Below are 13,968 nucleotides of genomic sequence, written 5' to 3'. Positions count from 1 at the left end.
CACTCAAGCTTCCTTCAACCACAAAACAGCTAGTCTGCTGATAGTTATGGGAAGGTGGCACAGGGACAGATTTGCTAAGATGGAGGAGCAGTTAACAGTATTGTAAGAAGTAATTCTCTTCTTTTATTGTATTGAGGAAAAAAGAAATCTTGATTCGAGGGAATTCCGGTTTAGACAAAAGGTCAGACAACGGGCGTATGACCTTGCGATCGACTCGGAAACTAAGTGGAAGCAAAGGGCAAAATGGAATTGGCTTAAAAATGGAGACAACAACACTAGATTCTTTCACTCATTTGCTTCGGCTAGAGCAACAAGAAACACTGTCACGGTTGTAACTGTGGAGGGGGTTGAGATAACAAATGAACTTGAAATCGGGAGGGCTTTCTTAGTTCATATGCAATGTTAAACGCATCATTGCTTTTCTGAGGAAAATTCCAATTTGTTCAATTTTCCTAGTGTAAACAGAATCATGATAACATTTTGTTCATGCAATTGATAACTGGGTGGAGCGTATATGATCACAAACTTGTTTTGCAAATTAATTAAATTTTTCGTAATCTACGATTCTAAGTTATAAATGGACTGCTTGATGTCACAACAGAAGCACAGACAGAACAAAAAATCAGTGAACATAATTAATGTCAGTACCAATAGATGACAGGTAACTGGAAATTCATGACAAAGTAGTTCAGGTAAATGGTTCCATACTTTTATCTCAAGTCATATTATTATTTGATAGGTTCTTTTCAAGACCAATAATTATCCTCAAAAACAGTATGCATGGTATTGATTTGAAATTAACCACTGCATTGTACCAGATCAGAACCAGCTAATGTCATCTAATTACTGTTTAAGTTGACAATTACCTCATCTAAGAGTCGGTCATTATAAATTAATGTGTCCGTAAACAGAGCATGGACTTTGTGATCTTCGCTGAGTGTAACATCCAGTGTTGTTTGTATTATGGCAGATTATATTACTGATGGATTATGACTATATTTATACTAGCAGTGCCAAATTGAAAAAAAAATGGAGAAACAATTTCCATTTGAAGTCTATGGATTCTAAGATCTTATTGAGGCAGAGCTATTGATATATACTCCTAGAGCCGTGAGACGATTACCGTCAGCGCGTCCGTGGAAACCGGTAAACCCTCTTGGATCCTTGTAGATGAAGGGAGAACCAGTTTTTGTGCCAAAAGAACACATCTTGCCATTGTTTGTGCTGAGTTGCAGACATGTAATGCCCCATTTGTTGAAGTATCCATCTATTCGAGTAATCGGAGTTTCGGGTGGAGGATGAACCTGCAACAAAAAAAAAAAATCAATTATACATTAAAGAGACACTACTGGCATGGTTCTTGCATCAGAGAAAATAACTTCGATTGATTTTAAATAATATTTTAGGTTAGTAGAATCGATAGATCATATGTTAATTCAAATGATTGGGGTTGTATACTTGTAATTCACCATAACTATATATATAGAAAAAAAGGTGTATATAAATTTTTTTATTGGAATCTATTGGCACCACACAAAATGTTTCTATATACATGTCAGACCTTTAAATTCAGTGCAAATTAATGCGTCAAATTTACATTTATGACAAGATTGAAGGATTTCCTCAACAAAAAAGATAAGTATTATTTTCTTTATTTTTTTCTCAGAGTTAATAGAGCAATTTGCCTCAAGGGCTGCAAATTGCAAAATCTGACTGGAAGTTGTGAGACAGTAGAAACAACCCCCCCCCCCCCCCCCCCCCCCCCCCCCCCACACACACACACAGAATAAAAAAACGAACTTAAGTAGATAAGAATAAAAGTTAAATGAACATTAGATATTAGACAAAAATATGTAAAATTGTAGGAGTTTTGATACGGTCCACGTTGCGGTGCTATCAAAATATTGTTACTGAAATCTTTATAAACAGTTTGGATTGAACGGATATAAACGGGCGAGCAACTAACAAAGATACTCTCTATTCTTTGATGACAACCATCGTCCCAGTTTGTACCTTCAGAAATTCCACAAGGACCGAGCCGTATGTGTACTTCTCTTCCCTATATTTTCATGCAAAATGTTTCTAATTATTAGTTAATTCTTGATAATAAAAAAAGGTGTACTTGCTAAATAGTAAGTGGGTGTGCAATACTAAAGGACTTCAGGTTAGTGATTAGTCATAAAATCGGGATATATCCTTTTCCTAAATTACATATTGCCAATTAAGTTATTCATACAATTGTAGAACAAAACTAATGAATTCTGAAAAGATGATCAGTACGTACCAGTGTTACATTCATTCACACGTTATCTGTTAAGCTAGAGATTGTTCAGGTAAGCACACTTGTATATATGTTTATCAGCTTTAAGCAACTGATTAATTAAGGGTGGTGATTAGGTGACTCTTTGATTCTGCCGGAACTCTTAATTACACAATTAATGGCATATATATTTGCGTTGATCTAGATCACCTCTAAGGTAATATTTCTTTAAATTATTATTTATCATAATAATTGTTCTCCATTCGTACGATTTGCAGATTTGAATTATTATTTATCGATTGTGTTCATATATGTTCCCAGTTAGGCTACTGTTTGGTATAGCTAGGAAGCCCTAAAATTTATGAAACTTTACCAGCACATAGAACAACATGCCAAAAGACATGACGTATGTTTAAATACAAACCCTAAAATCAGAAAATACATAAAAAAAAAACATAAAAGACCCTAAAAACTCACAAATTATAAAGAAAGGTCCAAAAGTCCATGAAGGAAGACTCGGATCGCGAATCTGAGCCCGCAAATGGCGAAACGAATCATAGATTGGTTTTGCATCCGGTTTTGGGCTGTGGAGTTCCTGTCAAAATTTCAGCCCGATCCGACGGACGGATCAAAAGTTACGCCCCTTTTCGTGAAGCATGCGCATGACCATATTGCATATATATGTCTTGTATTGTATGTTTTATATATGTCTTGTATTGTATGTTTTATATATGTCTTGTATTGCGCAGGATCAAAAGTTACGCCCCTTTGATGAGGTTATTCACATGAAACTTTTATGATTAATGCAAAGTATTTTGAATTTTCTATATGTCTTGTATATATCAATATCAATATTTATGTTTAAATTTATTTGTATGTTTTATATTGTATGTTGGTACCTGTCGTACCTGGTGCAAATTTAAATAATAAAAGAAATTTCAAAAACCTGACAGAATACTTTCTGCGACCGGTTTTGACTATCTGCGACCGGTTTTTCCGGTCGCAGAACTATTTTTCTGACGTCAGCAAAAATCAACAGCGACCCAAAAAAATTGGTCGCAGAAAAAGTATCTGCGACCGGGTGACGTCTTTCTGCGACCGGTGACGTCATCAGGAGAGTATTTGCGACAATGCTTTCTGCGACCGGTCTTTCAGCGACCGGATTTTACTTTCAGAGACCGGAAATAGTATCTGCGACCGGCGCCTGGACTTTCTGTGACCGGTTTTCCGGTCGCAGAAAGTCTGTTTTGCTGTAGATCTCCTAGCAAAAATGGAAAAGATCAAGCTGGGAATGTAATGAAATCAAACCTTCCAAGTTGCTCCCAAATGGTGTCCCTTTTTTGTAAAACGAGCAACAAAATCTGCGGTAACTTACCCTTAGATACCAAGAAAAATCTTCAGAAGCTGTGACCATTGGATTTTTTTCCTCTTTCTCTCTCATACCAAGACTCTAACACAAATCGGTGGAGTGCTTTTCTCCTTTCCATAAGTGGAAGAATAAATGATACAGGAGAGATATAAAGAGGACAAGAGATCGAATGAGAATAAATGATAGAGCCACTTGTCACCTGGTGACAAGCTTTCAAAAAAAAAGAGAATAAATCATAGAGAGAGAGAGAAGAGAAAAGTCTCTTCCTTAGAGATCTTGAATTCGTATCCTCTGCATTAACTCAAAAAGAAATCTTTTGAGTTAATATATCAGGACCGTCCAATCAGCTTTAAGATTCATGCGAATTAGATCCGCATAAAAATTAAAGAGCCCCTATGTTATAGGTATAGACCTGATGGGCTCTGTTTACAATCAGACGGCCCATATTCATTAACTGAAAAGATTCTCTTTTGAGTTAATGCAGACGATGCTCGGAGTGCCTCTCTCTCTCTCTCTCTCTCATTTATTCTCATTCGATCTCTTCTCTATCATTTATTCTCATTTCGTGTAGTGCTTCTCTCTCTCTCTCTCTCTATCATTTATTCTCATTCGATCTCTTCTCCTCTTTATATCTCTCCCGTGTCATTTATTCTTCCACTCACGGAAAGAAAGCACTCCACTGAACATAAATTACGAACATAAATAACAACCAGATTTAATGTTTAACTGAAAAATAATAGACACATTAATTCTATTGTTTCATTTTGCTTCTTTTAATGTGGTCCAATATATGCTAGAATATTTTCCAGCAGGCCCGTTAACAAAGACTAAAAGCTATAATTGGATAGCTATATTGTGGGTAGAGGTGCTATCGGGTCAGGTCGGATTCGGGTACTATTATATTTGGACCCGTACCCTAAAAGTGTTTGGGTCCGAACTTCGATCCATATACTTATTTGTTTCAAATCGGGTCGGGTCCGGATCTGGATACCTATCTACCAGTAGATATTTCGAGTCCAGTCTTTCGGTTCTGAGTAGATAGATATCCATAACTTGTTTGTGAATTATCGGGTCCAGTTCGGATACGGGGCGGTTCCGGATCCAGAGCGGGTATAGGTCACAACTCCAAAGCATTTGAGAAATTATTTACATTTAAATATAATTATAATTTCTTAAACATCTCATATAATAAATCATTACAATATAAATTAAAAACTGCTACAAAATAAAAATTACACTATTAATCTTGTTCATAAATAATAAAATATATCATGTTACATAGCAAAATAAAAATAATAACTCTAAATTATTAGCTATCTATCTAAATTAAAAAATACTATCATATTGATTCAACATTTGCAAGTACATTATCTTAATTACTATTTTGCCAATTGTTGTAACAAATGAGAGCTTCAATTGTTGATGCCTCCAAACTTGCTCGTTTGTTATCAATTAGTCTGTTACCTGTGCTAAAAGCTGATTCTGAAGCTCATGTGTATATAAACATAGCAAATTGAATTGGAAGTATCATATATTAGATTAGTCATATGAGCAGAATTTTTTTTTTTATATCAGTAAAATATAGCACAGAAGAACCGAGCTTGTTAAGGCCGTAATTAAAAAGCTAGTGTAAAACAACATCATAAATCTAGTTAAGTTTTACCAAGCTGTAGCACAGCTGAAATATATTATCTAACACAAAAACTTGATGCAAAGTTATTAATATATATTTTATCGGGTATTTATATGGGTATCGGGTCGGGTTCGGTTATGTGTCGGATAATTAAATGATACCCATGGGTAGTATCGGTTCCGGTTCGGATACGGATCGGATATTAAATTATTAATTTTGTAATTGTACCCATATTTTAACCGGTTATATTTTTTAAACCATATCATATCCAAATTAATCGGATCCGGGTAATCGGGTAAAAGTAGAGGAGATTTATGTTCAACTGACAAATTAATCGGATCCCGATTACCCGGATACAGAAAATTTTTATCAAAGGGTGGTCGAGTTCAACTGATAAATTCGGTTTTTTGTAGTGTTCCTACATACATAATGACCTGTTTTGAGCTACCGAAGTGGGTTGTGAGAAGAATAGAGGCGCTATGCAGAAATTTCCTTTGGGGAAAGTCGCAAACAAAAAACAGGGGCTTACCATTGATCAGCTAGGAGGTGGTGTGCTTGCCGAAATGCTATGGTGGTTTGGGGATAGCTAATCTAGAACACAGGAATAAATCACTTCTTCTTACGTGGTGGTGGAAGGCAACAAATTCAGAAGAAGGATTGTGGTATTCAATAGTACAATTGCTAAGAAAAAACAAACCAACTCAGCAATTCCCTAAAATATGGCTAGTGGAAGGATCATTTTTTTGGAATCAGTTAATTAAATTGCACTCACTGTTTCAATGGTCCACTACATGGGTCATAGGAAATGGTCAAAAAATATCATACTGGTACGATATTTGGGGAGAAATGCCGATTAGAAGAATGAAAGATGGACTACCAAGACCTACACTGCTACACATCACTCTCCATGAGGCACTAACAGAGGGGACTGATTTTACTTCTTTCTATACTGGTACCGTACCGGTACTGTTTGACCATGAAGATGAATTGCTATGGCAATGGACTACAAGTGGCCAATACACAGCTGGGTCAGTGTAAAAGCTGCTGATTTCGGCAGAAAAGACTCGGTGGGGCTTCAAAGAAGTTTGGGCAGCAGCTGTACCTTCGAAAGTCAGCATATTTGTGGCACTGCTATTGGAACATAGAATTTTAACACGTGAAAGGTTGAAAATTATAAACATAAGCTGTGATGAGCATTGTGTTATGTGTGATTTGGGTACTTTAGAAACATCGTATCACCTTTTCTTCGAATGTAACAATGCTAGAGAGGTCTGGGCATGTGTGGGAAATTTGGTGCAGAGTAGGGGGTCGGTACAGGAAACTTGGGAGGCATCAAAGTTTCATTCCTACAACAATCAAGGGTATCCAAAGCGGGTCTGGGTTGTACTTTTCATGGCTGTTCTTTGGTCCATTTGGAGGCAGCACAATGAAGTGATTTTCCGAGGCATGAAGTTACCATCTCAAATAGTGGCAAATAGGGCAGAAGAGGATGCGCGACTATGGTTGATGTTTGCAAAAAAGGGAAACAGATTGGCTCAAGAACTGTTGGGAATTTGGGAGTAGATCAAAATAGGTTCGGAGTGATGTAATAAAAACTTAACAATAAGTTAGGACATGTGTTGTAATCAAATTAATTAATATATCTTTGATAGTCACTACCAAATTTTCAAAAAAAAAAAAAAAAACACATTTGAGTCAAATCTTGGATTTTCTGGGCTCTACGGTCATGCAGATAGCATCTCTCACAACCCTTGGAATATATATTAATACCTCTGCTCAGAAGTATCTAAGCCCCAGCTCCAACTAATTCATTCTCATAAACCTTTTTTCTCAGTACAATATGAATGTATTATATAATATATATGGTTATATTTGGTGTTTGCTTTTGCATATGTGGGATTATTGATATATTTACTAGCCTACAGATTTTCATAAATACGACTTATTTCTCCATTCTCCATTTTTCATTTTGTTTTAGATGGATACAAAATTATTGTTTTTGGATGGTCCAGATTTTTCAGATCAAGTGATTTTATAACCATCTAAAAGAAATTATAAAAAATGTAAAATTTAATTTACAAGTACATATTCATATGAAGACCATCTTAAACGGTTCGGATCGACACTTAGGACTTAAACTCAAGTTTTGAGACCATAGCACGGGTCAATATGTGCTATGCATAGTACCATTAGCTTCACTCGTGGTCATAATGCATAGTAGCATATATAATTAGCTATAATTTAAAGAACACTGTTTGTTACACTCATCGAAGATCACATAGATTGTTATATCCCGAAATTTTTAAATCAATAATTAATTTACAAATTATAAATCATGCTTAATTTAAATTTAAAATTTATTGAACGGTTTTTCAACTAATATCTGATTATTTAAAAGGAATCAAATTTCAGGAAATAATCGGATTATAAAATTCTATAACTAAAAATCAAAATGAAAATTTGAATTGATTAAATTAAAGACTTCTCCAAATTAACTTTGAATAAAACAAACGAAGTACGAATTTATTCGACGTATCGTAAATTAAGAAATTCATTGTAATAAAATACTAACAGAAGTGAGTAAATTAATTTAAATATTGATTGAGTTTAATTAAGTCATTAGTGATGATAATTGACGAATAAAACGAATTTTTGATCTTGAGACATCACAACCATTCAAATTAAATCCAGCAAGAATCTTAAAGAAGATTTATTTAAAACCCTACCCTCTCCTCTCTCTCTCTCCCTGCCGCTGGGGCAACCTCTCTTTTCTTTTTTGTTTTCGGATGGGAGAAAGCCCTCCCACTTTCTCTCTTTCGCCTTTGCGCGGCTGGCTCTTGTGACTGACCGGCCCCCATCCTATCCCTTTGCGAGTTGCGACTTTGTGTGCTTGAGAGACAACAACACTAGATTCTTTCACTCATTTGCTTCGGCTAGAGCAACAAGAAACACTGTCACGGTTCTAACTGTGGAGGGGGTTGAGATAACGAATGAACTTGAAATCAGGAGGGCTTTCTTAGTACATATGCAATGTTAAATGGATCGTTGCTTTTCTGAGGAAAAAAAAACAACGTTCACAGTTGTTCAATTTTCCAAATGTCAACATAATCCTGATGACATTCTGTTCATGAAATTGATAACTGGGTTGAGCGTATATGATCACAAACTTGTTTGTAAATTAATTACATTTTCCGTAATCTGCGATTCTAAGTTACAAATAACAGAATGCTTGATGCCACAACAAAAGCACAGACAGAACAAATATACACATCAAACAAAAAATCAGTGAACATAATTAATGTCAGTACCAATAGATGACAGGTAACTGGAAATTCATGACAAATTAGTTCAGGTAAATGGTTCTGTACTTTTATCTCAAGTCATATTATTATTTGATAGGTTCTTTTCAAGAACAATAATTATCCTCAAAAACAGTATGCATGGTATTGATTTGAAATTAACCATTGCATTGTACCAGATCAGAACCAGCTAATGTCATCTAATTACTATTTAAGTTGACAATTACCTCATCTAAGAGTCGGTCATTATAAATTAATGTGTCCGTAAACAGTGCAGTGTTTGTATTATGGCAGATTATATTACTGATGGTTTATGACTATATTTATACTAGCAGTGCCAAATTGAAAAGAAAAATAGAGAAACAATTTCCATTTGAAGTCTATGGATTCTAAGATTTTGTGGCAGAGCTATTGACATGTACTCCTAGAGCCGTGAGACAATCATTGTTGGCACGTCCGTGGAAACCGGCAAACCCTCTCGGATCCTTGTAGAAGAAGGGAGTGCCACATTTCATGCCGAAAGAACACATCTTGCCATTGTTTGTGCTAAGTTCCAGACATGTAATGCCACCTTTGTCGTAGTATCCATCTATTTGAGTAATCGGAGTTTTGGGGGGAAAATGAACCTGCAAAAAAAAAAAATCAATTATACATTAAAGAGACACTACTGGCATGGTTCTTGCACCAGATAAAATAACATTGATTGATTTTAAATAATAATTTAGGTTAGTTGAATCGATAGATCATATGTTAATTTAAATGATTGGGGTTGTATACTTGAACCATAAATATATATAAAAAAAAAAAGTGTATATAATTTTTTTTATTGGAATCTGCTGGTACCACACAAAATATTGCTATATACATGTCAGACCTTTAAATTCGGTGCAAATTAATACGTCAAATTTACATTTATGATAAGATTGAAGGATTTCCTCAACAAAAAAGATAAGTATTATTTTCTTTATTTTTTTTCCTCAGAGTTAATAGAGAATTTGCCTCAAGGGCTGCAAATTGCAAAATCTAACAGGAAGTTGTGAGACATAGTGTCAGATATTTTATGTACAATATCCCCCCAAAAAAAACAGACCCCCCCCCCACAATTAAAAAAAACGAACTTAAGTAGATATGAATAAAAATTAACCACATTAGATATTCGACAGAAATATATAAAATTAATAGTTACCGCTTCAAAAGCGTTGAAGTACGATCCATGTTGCGGTGCTAAAAAAATGTTGTCACTGAAATCTTTATAAACAGTTTGGATTGAATGGATATGATTGCTCGAGTAACTAACAAAGATACTCTCTATTCTTTGATGACAACCATCGTCCCAGTTTATACCATCAGTATTTCCACAAGGACCGAGCCGTATGTGTATTTCTCTTCCCTATATTTTCATGCAAAATGTTTATACTTATTAGTTAATTCTTGATAGTAAAAAAAGGTGTACTTGCTAAATTGTAAGTGGGTGTGCAATACTATGTTAAGGACTTAAGGTTAGTGATTAGTCATAAAATCGGGATATATCCTTTTCCTAAATTACATATTGCCAATTAAAGTTATTCATACAATTGTAGAACAAAACTAATGAATTCCAAAAAGATATCAATAAGTACCAGTGTTACAATATTCATTCACACGTTATCTGTTAAGCTTGAGATTGTTCAGGTAAGCACAATTGTATATATATTTATCAGCTTTAAGCGACTGATAAATTAAGGGTGGTGATTAGGTGACTCTTTGACTCTGCCGGAACTCTTAATTACACAATTAATGGCATATATATTTGCGTTGATCTCCTAGCTAAAATGGAAAAGATCATGCTCGGAATGTAATGAAATCAAACCTTCCAAGTTGCTCCCTAATGGTGTCCCTTTTTTGTAAAATGAGTAACAAAAAATCTGCGTAACTTACCCTTAGATAACTGACCATTGGGTTTTTTTTTCCTCTTTCTCTCTCCTACCAAGACTCTAACACAAATCGGATGAGTGCTTTTCTTCCATTCCATGAGTGGAAGAATAAATGATATGGGAGAGATATAAAGAGGAGAAGAGATCGAATTAGAATAACTGATAGAGAGAGAGAAGCACTCCACGGAATGAGAATAAATGATATGGGAGAGATATAAAGAGGAGAAGAGATCGAATGAGAATAAATGATAGAGAGAGAGAGAGAGAGAGAAGCACTCCACGGAATGAGAATAAATGATAGAGAAGATATCGAACAAGAATAAATGAGAGAGAGATATATAGAAGCACTCCGAACCCGCATCGTCTACATTAACTCAAAAGAGAATCCTTTCAGTTAATGAATATGGGCCGTCTAATTGTAAACAGAGCTCATCTGGTCTATACCTATAACATAGGGGGTCTTTAAAATTTGTGTGGATCTAATTCGCACGAATTTTAAAGATGATGAGACGGTCCTAATGTATTAACTCAAAAGATTCCTTTTTGAGTTAATGCAGAGGATATGATCATACAAATTCGATCTCTTCTCTCTCTCTCTCTATCATTTATTCTCATTCGATCTCTTCTCCTCTTTATATCTCTCCCGTATCATTTATTCTTTCACTCACAGAAAGGAAGAAAAGCACTCCACCGAACATAAATTACGAACATAGATAACAACCAGATATTGGTTTAGAAGTTAAAATAATGTTCACTATATGAGAGGTTGTATGTTCATATGCTAATTGGATTGTAAATATTTATAGTTGAAAAACTTGATTTAATGTTTAACTGAAAAATAATAGACACGTTAATTCTATTGTTTCATTTTGCTTCTTTTTATGTGGTCCAATATATGCTAGAATATTTTCCAGCAGGCCCGTTAACAAAGACTGAATGCTACAATTGGATTGCTATGTTGTGGGTACACCTCTATTATTTGAGCTAGAACTGAGCCCACTATTATTCGAACCTTTCAACAAATCATTAATCCCTCCGTACATTATGTGAATCTTCTCATTTCTAAATTTGTATTATGCTATATATCCGCGGAGAAACTATTTTGTTTTTTTTTTTACAAAAATTTCAACTTAAATTTAAATTAATTAACATAACAGCTTGACCTTCTTTTCCCTCAAAAATAAAAATTATAGTTGCTTAAATATATATAATCGTCAAAGTCAAATTGTAAGATTGTAATACATATCTGTTACCTTGGCAGCATAAGGCAAGGTCCTTGAAAAAGTGTGGATTTTCCTTTATTTAAGCTCTTGTGTGGATTTGCCTTTATTTAAGCTCTTGCAATTGGCAATATGAATTCAAGCTCTCCAAGGAAGAAAAGCTTTTCTCTTCTCTCTCTCTATCATTTATTCTCATTCGATATCTTCTCCTCTTTATATCTCTCCCGTATCATTTATTGTTCCACTCACGAAAAAGAAGAAAAGCACTCCAAACATAAATTATGAACACAAATCTTCCACTCACAGAAAGGAAGATTTGTCTTGAGAAGTCTCCGTAGTTTGAGTGACACTTTTCTTCTTTTTAAACCTCTTATTTGCTCTACAATTTTCAGAAATAACAAATTAATAATAATTTAACAGAACAATTATTTTTCTTGGGTAACTGAAAGTTTAATTTTCTGGAACTGTTTCCAAAGAGCTTAACTCGTTAACAACATTTTTTTTATGATTGATCAAGAACAAAATAAAACATGAAATAACAAGTATTATAAATATGATATATGAATGATTTACTATGCATAAAAATAAAAAAAAGTTTCAAGTGATAAGAACTAGCGCATTAATTGTACATAACAATGATCAATTTAATTATAGATGGTCCCATATTTATGTAATATATATATCTAATAAGTAATCACAATACATAATACTAGTGATCTTTTCTTTTTGTCATTTGGACCTCGCATGTTCTATAGCACTTGTTGTTCGTACAATAATCTTTTACGTCTATTTGACTAATTTGCAAAAACATACAATTATTGAATTTTACGATTTCTTCTATTTTGAGAACATATAGGTCCAAGAAGAGTAAGAACTGCGATATAATAAGCTTGGACTGAAGAAATCACGAAGACTTTTATCAAGAATACAAATTGTAAAATCAAAAGCTTGGTAAAGTATGTATGAGGTTGATTAAATTGAGATAAAACGTTATGGACGTTTTCAAAACGTTGGTAACGTTTTATAATGATCAGAAGCTCCAAAAGAATCAAGTTATAACGTTATAACGTTATACAACCGTTGTAACGTTTTACAAACGTTATAACGGTTTACAAACGTTGTAACGTTTAACAGATACAGAACAACTGAAGAATTGCTGTTCAGTACAAACTATAAACGTTGTAACGTTTATAAATCGTTATAACGTTTTTGAAACGTTGTAACGGTTATAAAACGTTATGTAACGTTTTACTAAGCTGTCAGAGAATTAAAATCCTAAATCGCATTTGAATAAAACGTTGTAACGTTTAATAAAACGTTGGTAACGTTTTATATCAAACAGCTCATTTTTGAGCTGCCACTATAAATAGACTGAAGTGATCACTTTTAAAATCACCTAAGCCGACCCTAATTAATTCAAAAGTGATTTTCTGAGAGCTTAGCCTACTCCATTGTTGTGAGAGCTTAAAACTTCAAAATCCCTCAAGCAACCTCAAACCTACTTCACTAATCTTGTTATAGATTAGGTTAGAGTGATCTATTGAGTGTTTCTCTTGTGTTCCTAGACAATCGAGACCTTGTTCTCATCTCTTTGAGTTGGCCGTTTGACCTCCCGCTTGGTGTGTAAGGGCTCAACGGTTCACAAGTTGTAATCCTTTCGTATTGGGTAATAGGAAGGCGCACCTCACAAGGTTGCGAAGCCCCGGAGACGTAGGCCTTTGTTTTGCCGAACTCCGTTATCACCCCGCGTGTAAAATTTCTCTAAACTCATCTCTTTACTTTCAATTGCAATTTAATTTCAGTTTTTGAGCAATTAGAGGTGCCCCTAAGTGCAACAAAGTGGTATCAGAGCAAGTTACTCGAATTAAGACACACTTAATTGGAGATTAGATCAACTTGACAAATGGCACCCTATAGATCCGTGAAAGAACCCCTAATTTTTGGTACCACCACCAAAAATTTCATGCATTGGAAGAAAACCATGATTAATTACTTGAATATCCTTGAGGTGTGGTATGTTGTTGAAAAAGGGTATACACCAACATACACAAGTGTAGCTACCGAGGGTTCAACCGATGCCAAAACTGAGACCGTTGATTCCAAACAAGCCAAGAAAGACAATGACCTAGCAACCAATGCCATATTCAATTTGGTTAGTGAATCGGTAGCCTCACTCTTTGGTAGTGCATCAAGTGCGAAAGAAATGTGGGATGCTCTTGTAAACCGGTATGAAGGTAATACCCAAATCAAACGAACCAAAATAACCGGTTTAGA

The 13,968-nt window shown here is 34.6% G+C and overlaps 1 protein-coding gene across 9 annotated transcripts in view; it reads right to left on the bottom strand.

Annotated features, from left to right (window-relative positions):
* The window catches only part of LOC144566107 (jacalin-related lectin 33-like), a 70,605-nt gene that overhangs the window by 11,177 nt on the left and 45,460 nt on the right, over positions 1-13,968 (bottom strand). The window contains exons 1-3 of one of the 9 annotated variants that reach the window (XR_013515131.1): positions 11,728-11,868; positions 9,748-9,951; positions 8,704-9,187 (exon numbers count right to left, since the gene is read on the bottom strand). The exons of 1 other annotated variant lie outside the window; for it this stretch is intronic. Coding sequence is in view for 3 of the 8 variants with exons in the window: in XM_078315994.1 (XP_078172120.1) it covers positions 1,065-1,304; positions 9,748-9,951 (444 nt within the window). In the remaining 5 variants the exon portion in view is untranslated. Of the gene's footprint in view, positions 1-738; positions 1,305-8,703; positions 9,188-9,747; positions 9,952-10,410; positions 10,647-11,727; positions 11,869-13,968 lie in introns of those variants that run through there. 7 more of the 9 variants (XR_013515128.1, XR_013515125.1, XR_013515130.1 and 4 more) reach the window with 7 other exon arrangements.

Source organism: Carex rostrata, chromosome 15 (genome assembly GCF_964058835.1).
Source record: "Carex rostrata chromosome 15, lpCarRost1.2, whole genome shotgun sequence".
NCBI lineage: Eukaryota > Viridiplantae > Streptophyta > Magnoliopsida > Poales > Cyperaceae > Carex > Carex rostrata.
The sequence above is the reverse complement of the archived record's forward strand: the minus strand, read 5'-3'. Positions and strand labels throughout refer to the sequence as shown.